This window comes from Eubalaena glacialis, chromosome 15 (assembly GCF_028564815.1).
Source record: "Eubalaena glacialis isolate mEubGla1 chromosome 15, mEubGla1.1.hap2.+ XY, whole genome shotgun sequence".
Taxonomy (NCBI): Eukaryota; Metazoa; Chordata; class Mammalia; order Artiodactyla; family Balaenidae; genus Eubalaena; species Eubalaena glacialis.
The window spans coordinates 82529584-82542756 of NC_083730.1; the positions used below are offsets into that span (position 1 = coordinate 82529584).

The 13173-nt window shown below is 46.6% G+C and overlaps 2 protein-coding genes across 3 annotated transcripts in view; one reads left to right on the forward strand and one right to left on the reverse strand.

Annotated features, from left to right (window-relative positions):
- Nucleotides 1-12521, reverse strand: part of VSIG10 (V-set and immunoglobulin domain containing 10) — a 36146-nt gene extending 23625 nt beyond the window's left edge. For both annotated transcript variants that reach the window (XM_061169881.1, XM_061169880.1), the window contains exons 1-2: nt 12116-12521; nt 5119-5400 (exon numbers count right to left, since the gene is read on the reverse strand). In XM_061169881.1, coding sequence (XP_061025864.1) covers nt 5119-5400; nt 12116-12194 — 361 coding nt within the window. In that variant the 5' untranslated portion in view covers nt 12195-12521. The remainder of the gene's footprint in view (nt 1-5118; nt 5401-12115) is intronic.
- LOC133075347 (small ribosomal subunit protein eS27-like) lies at nt 7670-7930 on the forward strand. Its single transcript, XM_061169532.1, has one exon. It carries the CDS (start codon nt 7676-7678, stop codon nt 7928-7930), a length of 255 nt encoding a protein of 84 aa, XP_061025515.1. The 5' UTR covers nt 7670-7675.
- Nucleotides 12522-13173: the final 652 nt, after the last annotated feature.

A 13173-nucleotide genomic window follows, 5' to 3' on the forward strand; every position in this document is an offset into this window, starting at 1 on the left:
GTACTAGGGATGTAATGTACAACATGATAAATATAATTAACACTGCTGTATGTCATATATAGAAGTTAAGAGAGTAAATCTTAGGAGTTCTCATCACAGGAAAAAATTTTTTTCTGTTTAATTTTGTATCTATATGAGGCAATGGATGTTCACTAAACTTATTGTGGTCATCATTTCATGATGTATGTAAGTCAAGTCATTATGCTGTACACCTTAAACTTATACAGTGCTGTATGTCAATCATACCTCAATAAAGCTGGAAGAAAAAAAATTTTTTTAAACAAAACAAGAAAACAAAGTCACATACAGATAACAACTTGCCACATCTCAGATTTTTTTCCCCTAGCTTCCAAGGCCATGTTAGAATATTTCCAAACTTTTCTCCTTAAGAGACTAAGTTATCAACCATGTCAGTAGAAAGACGTGAAAAGCAAGATCTAGGCACGCAAGTCTTGTTTGAAAAGCCCAGATATACTGACTGATGGGAACTTGAGATGCATTTTTCCCACAAGAATCCCATCACCTCCTTAACCAGTTGACGGAGGTAACATGGACCAAGTGCATATACACCGTGTGCCCAACCCTATGCTGAAGTCTGTGCATGTTTATCGCATGAATGTGTGCAGGGAATCTGTGCCTAGCTTCCACCATTACTCCTGAATTCACAGATGATAAAACTAAGGTTGGAGGAGTTCAAGCGACTTCCCCAAGGTCACAAAGACAACAGCCAGCAGGACCTGCGTTTGAACCCGGGCAGCTGGGCCTCAGAGCGTATGCCCTCAGCCACTCAGCAACATCACCACCCTCCCAGAGGTAGTGGTTGGGTCAAGCCTAATCCATTTTCCGAAATCTTCCATGCAGAAATGAGGGCTGAATTCCAATCTGAGATGCCAAGGCCTCCCCTTCTGCCACTGTCTGAGGAGCAAGAAGGGGCTCCCTGGTGCCCAGAAGGGTCTGGTGTTGGCCCGGGGTCTCTCGTGGAATGGGAACGAGGCCTGACGTTCCAGAGGGCCCTGGTGTACGTGAAACCGGAGGACATCTGTGCTATGGACTGAACGTTTGTATCCCCCAAAATTCATATGCTGAAGCCTGTCCCCAGTGTGATGGCATCTGGAGGTGGGGCCTTCGGGAGGGGATTAGGTCATGAGAGCAGAGCCCTCATGAATGGGATGAGTGCCCTTATAAGGAGAGACCCCACAGAGCTTGCTTCCTCCCTCTCTGTTCTCTACCAAGGAGAGAAGACACACATCTGCCAACCAGAAAGCAGGCCCTCACCAGACACCGCATCTGCCGGCACCTTGACCTTGGACTTCCCCGCCTCCAGAACTGTGAGGAATAAATGTTTGTTGTTAAACTACCCAGTCCCTTCTATTTTTGTTATAGCAGCCCAAACTGACTAAGACAGCCCGTGTCCTGTTTTCACGAGCAAGCCCTGCACCAGTCAGGGACCCCCTATGTTTCCAAATGAAGAAGTTTCCTTAACACAAATCATACCACAGTAACTCAGGGAGCTCAAAGCACCATTTGAGTTTAGTGATTTTTTTTTTTATGTAAATTCACTTTCATCATAAGAAGACCTTACGTTTATCTCCCTACAGGGCAATAATGAAACTAATCCATCCTCCAATAAACTTAGCCAATGATTAATAAGTCAGTGTCAGATAAAATCATCATAAACCGGAGAGAGTGATAATAAAAAAAAAAAAGCCCCAAAAGTTGTAATGCCACCTTACACCTCTGAGGTCAAAAGCAAAGACACTTATTGACAAGACTGACATGAAGGAATTATTATTATTTTTGGCCGCACCGTGCAGCACGCGGGATCTTAGTTCCCTGACCAAGGATCAAACCTGTGCCCCATGCGTTGGGAGCTCAGTCTTAACCACTGGACCTCCAGGGAAGTCCCGAAGGAGGTTTTTTTTTTTTTTGGCGGGGGGGAGAAGGGGGTTCTTTATTGAAAAAACCTCTGCCACCACTGACGCTCAGAACTGGATGCCAGATATTCCATCGCTGCCCCCTCCAAGGAGTGCAGTAACGGTGGAGAGGGGTATGAAGGTGAGGATGCAGTGAGGAAAGAGGCAGGGTCCTGCTGAGGAAGGTAGGTTTGAGAAGGAAGTACAGGAGGAGGCTCAAATCTTTCAGAAGCAGCAGCAGCCCAGCCCTGTGTGGGGCCTCCTAAGACTTTGCCATCTCAGGGGAGCACAGTTGCCCGGCTCTCCTGAGCCCTGTTGCAGCCACCACAGGTGCTGATGCAGTCCTCCGTATCCAGGAAGTTGTTCTGCTTCCTTCTGCCCCCGCCGTAAGCAAAGGTCTCGCAGAGCCTGGACTTCGCATTGTAGAAGTACCTGACGAATAGGGCCCTGCAGGGACACACGTAGGGAGGCTCCAGGCAGAAGGCAGGGCGCAGGACCTGGGCCTCGTTGCTGTTTTCACCCCCCGGGGTGGTGGCCACCAGGGTGCCCAGGAGGACTAGAAGGGCTGCAGAGAGGCAGAGCTGGCTTGTCTTCGTGGCCTTGCAGGAGGGCTTCTCCCGAAGGAATTATTAATTACCGTTTGACAGCTGGAGTGAGGGAGGCCTGTTGGCACCCGCCCATGGGCTCACAGTGAGAACCAATCAGAATTGGGCCAAATTGGGTGACATTTTTTGATACACCCACATTCATTCCTGGCCATTCAGCGATTCATCCACGGCATCTCCAGACCCAAAAACACTGCATTCGCAAATTCCATAAGCCTTAGGAGTTGGTGGAAAACGTACAAACTATCCAAAAATCTAGACGTGTCCTTGAAGCCTCTCTTTCCTTCGTCCTCCACTTCTAATCCACCAGCAAATCTTGCTGGTGTACCTCCAAAATATTTTCTGAACCTGTACATTTTCACCAAGGTCAGTGCTGCTACCCTGACTCTGGCCACTGATATCTTATACCTCCGATTGGCTTCCTTGTGTGGTTTTTCGTTTGTTTGTTTGTTTTTAGTTTCTTCAAGTTCTTTTAAAATTAATTTTTATTGGAGTATAGCTGCTTTTGGTTTCCTTGTTTCTTATTTTACCAGTTTTTCTTGAGACCGCACACATCCATTCTCCACGTGTAATTCAAATGATACCACATCCCTGCTTGCTTACAGCTCCAGGAGTTCCTCCTGCACCCAGAATAAAATCCCAGTTTTTGACCAGGTGTATTAGTGTCCTGGGGCTGCCTTAACAAAGTAAGTCAAACCAGATGGCTTAAAACAACAGAAATTGATTCTACCGCTGTTCTGGAGGCCAGAAGTATGAAATCAGGTGCTAGGAGGGCTGTACTCCTCCGAAGGCTCTAGGAGAGCACCCTTCCTTGTCTCTTCCCTGGCTGCTGGTTATGGCCGTCCATCTTTGGCATTCCTTTACTTGCAGCTGCATTACTCCAATCTCTGTTTCTGCCACAGTACCACATTCTCCCTGTGTCTCTGTCTTTGCATGCATTTTCCTCTTCTTATAAGGATACCAGTCAATTTTAATTAGTGCCCACCCTAACGACCTCACCTTAAGTTGATTATATCTGCAAAGACCCTATTTCCAAATAAGGTCACGTTCACAGGTATCGAGGGTTAGGATTTTAACATATCTGTCTGGGGGACACAATTCAACCCATAACACCAGTCCTACCCAGCCCCACATGGTCTGGCCCTGCCTTCCATGTCTCACACGTCCTGCCCTCTCACACCCAGGGTTCCCACCACACCAGCCTTCTCCTCATCCACACACGCACCATGTTCAACCCATCTTGCACTAGTTCAATTTCTGCCTGGATCCCTCTCTCTTATCTTCATGTGACTGGCTCCTACGTATCATTCAGCTTCAATGTCACTCTTTCCAAAAGCTCCTCTCTGACCCACCAATGTAAAGTGTTTCAGAGAATCTAATCGCATCACCCCATCTCAATTCTCTGCACAGCACCTGTCACTCTGATACTGCCTGATGCATTTGTTTACCTGCTTATTGTCTGTCTTCTCCTACTAGGATGTCAGCTCCACACGGGTAGAGACCTTCTCTGACCTGTCCATTCCTGTGGCCCAGGGCCTAGAATAGTGCCTGGCATTGGGCTCTCAATAAATGCATATTGACTAAAGGAATGAGTAAATAATTTATAGATGAGAAAATCAGGGCGCAATAGTGATCACATGGGTATTTCTACTCAACGACACACCCTGGGTATAGAATGTGGATATCCCTCTAAACCAGTGACCAACAAATTTTTCTGTAGGGGCCAGAGAGTAAATATTTTAGGTCCTGCAGGACATACAATCAGTGTCACAGCCACTCAACTCTGAGGTTGTAGCACTAAAGGCAGTCAGAGATACCATGTGAATGAATGAGTGTTGCTGTGTTCAAATAAGACCTTATTTATGGACACCGAAATGTGAATTTCATATAATTTTCACATGTCACAAATATCATTCTTCTTTTGATTTTTTTCAACCGTTAAAAATGTAAAAAAGAATTTGTCACTTGCAGGCCATACAAAAATAGCAACAGGCTAGAAATGGTCCACAGGTTATGATTTGCCAACCCTTGCTCTAAATTCATGCATATATATTGACAGACATGATAGACTGATTTAGGAAAGACAGTAGTAACAGTAGCTCATACCAAGCCCTGCATTTAGCACTGCAGCATAAGAGCATATACTTGATAAGGTATGCAATGCATTGTCCCCAATTAACAAATAAGAAAAACCAAAGCTACTGAAAAACAGAGATATTAAGCTACTTACTTACTCAAGGTGACCTAGCCTTAGGATTGGAACTCAGTCAGTCTGACTTGATTATGTTATACTCTGACTTTGTTGCATAATAAAATGAGATTGCTAGCGAGGATGATATTAACAAGCTAACTAATATGCCAGGAGCCATTTACAGCACTTTATAGAGATAAACTGGGATCTATTCCTCACAGCAATTCTATGAGGCAAGAATCCCCTTTATCTCCATTATACAGATGAGGAAATAACAGGTATGAGAGGTCATTTAGCTTGCAGGTAGCAGAGCCCAGAATGAAACCCAGGCCACTGACTCCAGAGGCCTCCTCGGGTCCCAGGCTCTGAGTGCCACGCCAGCCAGCCTCAGTCCCCACCCACCACTTACTGGCCACCTGCAGCCACACCTGGAACCACCGAGTCTCGTTCAGGACCTCCCAGCAGGTGTAGTTTCCTTCATCCTGCAGGCTCAGTGCCTCGATGTGCAGGGAGCTGGCATTCACCAGAGAGAAGCGTGGCTGGGCTGGCGGGAGGCTGGAATTGGAGGACAGGAGGAAGACAGGCTCCGAGTCATTGCGGTACCAGGTCATGAGGCCCCTCGGTCCCAAGATGTTGCCACAGCGCAGCGTGATATTCTCGTGAACTTCTCCAATGACGACAGCCTCCAGTCCTGAGTGAGGAAAGGTCAGGCTGTTACCACCTTTCTTGATCTCCCTTTTTGCACAGTCCCTCTGCATTAAGATTTTTTAAAAATCAGGCATGTGTTTTTGAGATGCAATAACACACAGAGCCCCACCCTGTCAGGATAATTGGCCAGTACCTGACGGTAATGAACTTGTGGTGGATCACAATTGCAAACAGCCCTAATAACCCCCTCCCCACTATCCCTGGCCTTCACGATGTCACTCTGTGGTGCCCTCCCACTCTGACTCTGGCAGGGCCATGTGACTTGCTCTGGTCTATGGGGTGGTAGCAAATGTGGTTCAAGCAGAGGCTTAAAAAGCACTGGTGTAATTGGGCTTGCTCACTCTCACCTTCTGCCACCACCCTGAGAAGGACATGCCTAGCTTAGGTGCCAGGGGGAGGATGAAAACTATATGGTGCAGTCCCCAGTTGTCTCAATCCTCCCAGCTGTGGCCATTCTAGATCAGTCTTCAGCCACTCAGTGGACGCCCAGACATGTGAGTGAGCCCAGGCAAGATCAGCAGAGCCAACTGACCAACCATGCCAGACCCTTGAGCAATAAGCACTTATTGCCATTTTGTCATTGTTTGTTATGCAGCATTGTTGTGGTAATAAATAACTGATATAGGACCCCAGTGGTTTTATTTGGCTAGCAATCCAGAAGAGGGGAAGGAAGAGGGCTTTGGCTTTGTTCCCTCTTTCCTGCTGCTCTCTCTGTCTCTCTCCATCTCGAGTCCAGTGCAAGACCTCTCGGCAGCTCCAGGCAAGAACAAGCTCACGGTGGGGACTTTGGGGCGTGCTCTGTGCCAGGCACTGGGGAGCTAATGGTGGGCAAAACAGAGACCACCAGGATCTCACAGTCTAGTGGAGAAAACAGACAGTAAACTGGCAATTACAATGCAGTGTGATAAATAACACAACAGCGGCTCAGAGAAGGGGCTCCTAAGTCCAGCTGCGGTTTTTGTCAGGGAAGCTTCCTCCAGGAAGCCATACTGAGATCTGAAGGACAGGAAAGAATTAGCCAGGTAAAGGTGAAGCTGGGGTTCCCAGGCAGAAGGAAAAGCCCAGATCAGCAGCAGTACTGTTAGAAATGCAGATTATCAGGTCCCACCCAGAACATCTAAATCAGAAACAAAACAGGGGTGGGGGTGGAAGGTAGAACTTTGCATTTTAACAAGCCCTCCAGGTGATTCTGATGCCCATTCAAGACTGACAAATGCTGGGACTTCCCTGGTGGTCCAGCAGTTAAAGACTCCCGCTCCCAGTGTAAGGAGCCTGGGTTTGATCCCTGATCAGGGAACTAGATCCTACATTCCACAACTAAAAGATCCCGCGTGCTGCAACTAAGACCTGGCACAGCTGAATAAATAAATACACGTTTTTTAAAAATTAAAAAAAAAAAAAGACTGACAAATGCTAAGGCAATTGATTTGGCATAAGACTGCCACCAGGTAAACAGAAGCGAATGCAGCCGGTTTTGCTGAGAAGTGTCACAATTTTCCAGCCCCCTCCACAATCAGTGCCCAAATACAAAGAGGCCACAGGCACAGGAATAATGGGCAGAACCTGTTAGAGGTCTCTTACTCATGCTGTCACATTCAATAGATGAGAAAAGTGTGATGCAAAGAAGGGAAGTGGGCTGGCCCAAAGTCCTACAATGAGAAGGGAGCAGCATACGACCAGAGTCTAGATTTCTCCATTCTGTTCTTTTCCCACCACATCAGAAGTTTTCAAAGTATGTGAATATATTGGGGTTTTGTGAAAGATGCTATTTCATTACAAAATAAACTGCCTTCAACAGTGGTCTTGGGACAATCGGATTTCCACATGCAAAAGAATGAAGTTGGATCCCTTACCTCACATCATATACAAAAATTAACTCAAAATCAGGAGCTCCCTGGCGGTCCAGTGGTTAGGACTCAGCGCTTTCACTGCCATGGCCCAGGTTCAATCCCTGGTCAGGGAACTAAGATCCCGCAAGCTGAGCGGCAAGGTCAAAAAAAAAAAAAATTAACTCAAAATAGACCATAGATCTATATGTAAGAGCTAAAACTATAAAATGCTTAGAAAAAAAACCCAAAAGAATAAGTCTTTGTGATTTGGGGTTAAGCGATGTTTTCTTAGATATGATACCAAAAGTAAAGTGACAAAAGAAAAATAGATCAACTGGACTTCATCAAAATTAAAACTTTTGTGCTGCAAAGGACACCATCAAGAAAGTGAAAAGACCTTTCCAGCGGTGACGATCTACCCACGAGAACATGCCTCTCGCAGAGGATCTCCTTCATCCCTCTCTGGAAGAGGAGAAGAAGAAACACAAGAAGAAGCGCCTGGTGCAGAGCCCCAGTTCCTATTTCATGGATGTGAAATGTCCAGGATGCTATAAAATCACCACCATCTTTAGCCATGCACAAACAGTAGTTTTGTGTGTTGGCTGCTCCACTGTCCTCTGCCAGCCTACAGGAGGAAAAGCAAGGCTTACAGAAGGATGCTCCTTTAGATGGAAGCAGTATTAAAAGTGCCCTGAGGGAGGAGATATAGGGATATATGTATATGTATAGCTGATTCACTTTGTTATAAAGCAGAAACTAACACACCATTGTAAAGCAATTATACTCTAATAAAGATGTTAAAAATAAATAAATAAATAAATTAAAAAAAAAAAAAAAAGCGCCCTGAATCAAGATGAATGGGAAACCATCCCAATAAACACAGTTTGGATACAAAAAAAAAAAGTGAAAAGACAACCCACAGACTGGGAGAAAATATTTGCAAATCACATCTGAGAAGAGATTTGTATCCAGAATATATAGAGAACTCTCACAACTCAACAATAAGAAGACAAATAATACATTTTAAAAATGGGCAAAGGATTTGAATAGACATTTCTCTAAAAGATAGACAATAGGCCAATAAGCACATGAAAAGATGCTCATCATCAGTCACTAGGGAAAGGCAAATCAAAACCACAGTAAGATACCTAACACTTCATACCCACTAGAATGGCTAAAATCAAAGACAATAACAAGTGTTGGCAAAGATGTGGAGAAACTGGAACCATTATACATTGTTAATAGGATTTTTAAATGGTGCAGCTACACTGGTAAAGAGTTTGGCATTTCCTCACAAGGTTAAAATTATCATATGACTCAGCAATTCCACTCCTAGGCGTATATCCAAGAGAAATGAAAACGTATCTACACAAAAACTTGTACATGCATGCTCACAGTTATTCATAACAGCCAAAAGGTGGAAACAACCCAAATGCTCATCAACTGATGAATGGATAAATAAAATGTGGTATATCCATACAACAGGAATATTATTAGGCTATAAAAAGGCTGAATGCTACAGCATGGATGAATCTTGAAAACACTATGCTAAGTGAAAGAAGGCAGTCATAAAAGACAACATATTGTGTGATTCCACTTATATGAAATGTCCAAATAGGCAAATCTATGGAGATATAAAGTAGATTAGCTATTGTCTAGGGCTGGGGAAGTGGCTTGTCTGGGGATGGGGGCGGGTAGTGACGAGTGACTGTTAATACTTAAGTAGTGGGCTTCTCTTTGCGGTGATGAATTAGTGTTCTGGAATTAGTGGTAATGGTTGCATAATCTTGTGAATACACTAAACACCACTGAATTGTACAGTTTAAAAGGGTGAAGTGTATGGTATGTAAATTATATCTCAATTAGGTTGTTATAAAAAAATTAACTGCTACCTGCCTTTGGAATGCCTTCCCTTTTATAAAAGAAAGAGTAACAGTTATCCGTATTTGGCCTTTTGTCTGGTTAGAAGGGGCTCCCTCTGAAAGATCAGTCAGCCTGGAGCCACAGGACGTTCTGACTCTTTCCCCATTTTGGCCACACCATTCCCCAAAGCCAGGGCAAGATGAAAAAAAAAAGAATTCTAAGCCACTTGCTGGAAGGCAGAAAATGTCACCTAATGCTAGAGATTCTGAAACAGCAAGAAACGCTTCTGAACAATCACTTTAAAAAGCAAGTGAGAATTATTTTTAAACAATTAGGCCTGGGAACCCAAGTTCTCAGTGGCCATCCCCACTGAGGAGAGAAGTACGGGAGAATTACAGATGCAACGTGTGTTCACGAGATCTGCAGACCTGCCCCTTCCCCGGCTCCTTGGCAAAGGAATAAAAAAGACTTGGAAAAGCCCTGGCGAAACTTTAGTCTTGGAACTTGAGCTAACGTTGTCTTCTCCTCCAAGGAGTAGAATGACATAACCACAAAATACACGATTTTAAGGCATTTCACTTCTCCTGGCTTTGCTCACTCCATTCTTTTTAACCACTGAAAGTGACCTTAGAGATCCTTCAGTCCTGAGGGCTGGGTTAAAGGTGAGGGCAGGCTGAGTCAGGGCTCAGTGGAGAAGAATTACAGTCATCAATTAGTGATGTCTGACATGGACAAGGAATGAGTGGTCCCTGAGGGTGCACTAGTTCCATGTTTGATCATCCTAAACCCCCTCATTTTACAGTTGAGAAAATTGAGGTTCAGAAAGATTAAGTGATTTACTTAAGGTCCCACACAAGCCATTGTGAGAGCTGGGACTGCCATTCAGGTCTTCAATGCTCCAGGTCACAGGAATTTACTCTGGTCTCCCAACTAGAAGGGTGAGACAATGAGACGCAGTAACAGTTTGTGTTACTAGAAGTCGTCCACCAGGTGTCCAGAGGGTCCCCGAAGGTCCCCCAACCTTAAATTCAGAATACGGACCAAAGGAAGGAGCAATAGAAACAACCATTTCCCAGTGCTGCCTTCATATTATCATTTACAGAGTTGACATTGTACCCAAACATTTATTTTTTTTCCTACCAACCTTTCCCCAAGAATGACCCCAGGTTTACAACCTGAGGTGACAGTGGGGGCATGAACATTGTCCAGAGTGAAGTGACAGAAGAAAGACAATATCTTCCCCCCAGACAACTTCTGACTTGAAAAACAAAGAACAAAAATACAAAGGTATAGTACAGGGATCTCTACTCAATGATCTGTGGTGACCTAAATGGGAAGGAAATCTAAAAAAGACTGGATACGTGTATCCACTGAGAGCTGATTCACTTTGCTGTACAGCAGAAACTAACACAACATTGTAAAGCAACTATACTCTAATAAAAATTAATAAAAAAATAATAAAAGTTTAAAAAATAAAAAATAAAATAAATAAAAAACAAAAAATACATCAAGCGAGGCAAGCCCCCTGGCACTGTACACAAAGGTGAACTTGGCCTGGGCATCAAAATAACTGGGCGTGGCAGCGGAGGAAGCGTCCCTGTGAGGTGAGCTGCAGCCAGTTCATTCCAGTACAAACATTTCAGCTCAGGCTTCTGATGTCCCGAGGCCCTTGATATTCAAAGTGCGGTAAACACTGCACACAGCTGGGGAAAAGGGAATACACAATCACCTTTAACTTTCAGGGTCGGCCAATTGGAGACCGTGTGTCCACTTCTCCTCCTCACAGCACAGTGACCACTAAGTATATGCCTGCAGGGGCCAGCAGGTCATGTCCATGACTGCAGTGGGCCAGGGGTAAGTACTGCGGCAGGGAGAGGGGGAACCAATTTGAAGTCACCTGCCCTAGATGAAAATGGGTAACCACTGCTCAGTTCCACGTGGGAAAGCAGGCCCTGTGCTGCCAGATCCTCAGAGTTTTCCACCTAAACGAGAAATCTAGCTCATGAGAAATTTTACTATTTTTAAATAATTGCTAAAAACAAAGCAAAATAAAAACATGGGAGAGCCTCACAATTAGGAAGTTTTGGCACTTTCTGCTAGGAAGCTCGGAGTAGGGCGGGCAATTCCTCTAGGAACCTACAAGAGATCAGCTGGGTATGCTGGACTGGGTAACCCTAAAAATAGGACTCTGCAAGTATTCTGGCAAACTGCATCTCCTTTCCCTCAACCCGAGTCCTCTCACATGCATTCGCTGGTGAATTAAATTCAAAAGTAATTTTTCAATCTTTTTAAAATTCTATATGTTTTTGTAAGCAACGCTCTATTCTTTATTGTTACAAGGCAGAGCAGAGATGAACCATTTAAGACCTTTCGCCAATCATGTCAAGTGTAAGAGGCGATGTCAAGTGTAGGGGAAGTTTTCTGTAAGTCTGAAATTATTTCAAAGTAAAAGTTTTGTTTTGTTTTGTTTTTTAAGTGAAGGAGAAAAGCACAACTTTGCGATAGTCCACACAGGTCGGCTTGCAGGACTGTGTAGGGAAATCCACAGCTTACAGGTGCAAGTTCAACCTTGGGCAGAGGGAGGAGAGGAAAATAAAGGAGGCTCGAGTTTGAGAACCATCGCAGCACGTAAAACCAGAACGCAAATTTACATCCGACGCTTAAAAAAAATAAAAATAAACATTTTACGCCTCTTCAATTCTCCCATCTTCAAAACTCCCATCTTCGATTTCCCCAATTTTCCCATCACCTCTCCGCAGGCCCCTTGAGCCTCGCCGGCTGCCCACTCCAAGGGTGGGGATGTCTTGCCTTCTATCAAGCGTCCGGGAAAATTCCTTCCTGCAAAAAGTGGAGCTGCGAGCAGGAAACTCAAGATCCTCCCGGGGCGACTTCGGGGCCGCGGCACAACTGGATCCGGCGGAGTCGGAGGGAATTCGGTCCCCGGCTCTCCCTCCCCACCGTTGACTGGCAAAACTCAACTTTTCCCTCCAGATCGCAGCCCCTTACCTGCGGCGACCCAGTGGGCCAGTAGCGCCCCGAGGCAGACGAAGACCCGGGGCTCGGACGCCCGGACGCCTGCGGCCATCTCGCCCCAGATGCGGGCAGGGGCCCCTCGGGAAACGCAGGCTCCGGCTTGGCTGGGTGTGCGCCCCCAAGGACTCCGGCCCCTGGGGTGGTACTGAGTGCTCCTCCCAGGTCCTCGGAACGACAGAGTAGCTCCACTTTCCGCAACCCCCAGGAAAGATGCTTGGGGTGAGCCCGATGTCAGGGGCTGGGAGCTGCGCTGGGCTCCGAGCGCAATTCTCTCTCCCGAGCGCCCGGCCCCGGGTGGGAGGGCGCACCCCGCCCCCTACGCCCGCCACCCACTCCCGCTGGCGGAAAACAACAGGAGCTGAGCTCCCTCCCGCCCATCCAGGCGGGAGCCCAACTTCCTCTACCTTGGCCGGGGAGGAGGGCTTTATGCAAAGGGCGCACGCCGGGGCGCGCCGAGCCGGGTCCGGGCAGGCCTGGGGAGGAGCACAGAAGCTGGTCCCTCCCCGAGCCCACTCAGCCGGGCTGGGCCGGGGAAAGGCCTGCGGCTGCCGCAGGACGGCACCCTCGCCCGGGCCCGCCGGCTGCTACCTCCCGGGCGCTCCGGATGCGGCACCCGGAGGAGCGTCGCGAGCCGGAGGGGTCGGCTGCCAAGGGGCAGAATTCAGGGTCCCCTCGGCTTAGCTGTTCTAGGGATTCTTAGTTGTTTTCCTGTGCCCCGGACGGACGCCAGGGCCGCCATCGCTGCCTTTCTCTACCCTTTGCAGAAGGAAGACAAGTCTAGAGCAGAGAAAGATGATCCCTTAGACCTTCCAGCCAAGAGCAGCCACGAGACTCTGGTCCTCCGGTTAACTGGCTGAGACCACACAGTAAGAGCCGGGGCAGCGGAACTGGGTTCCGGGAGCTTTTTTGTTTTTCCTTTTTAGTTCCCCCACCCCCATCCAGTCTGGTTCCCAGAGAACTACATTCCCAGCCTAAAATCCCCCTCTTCCTACCACACCCCCATCCCAGCCTTCTGTCCTAGGGAAAACACG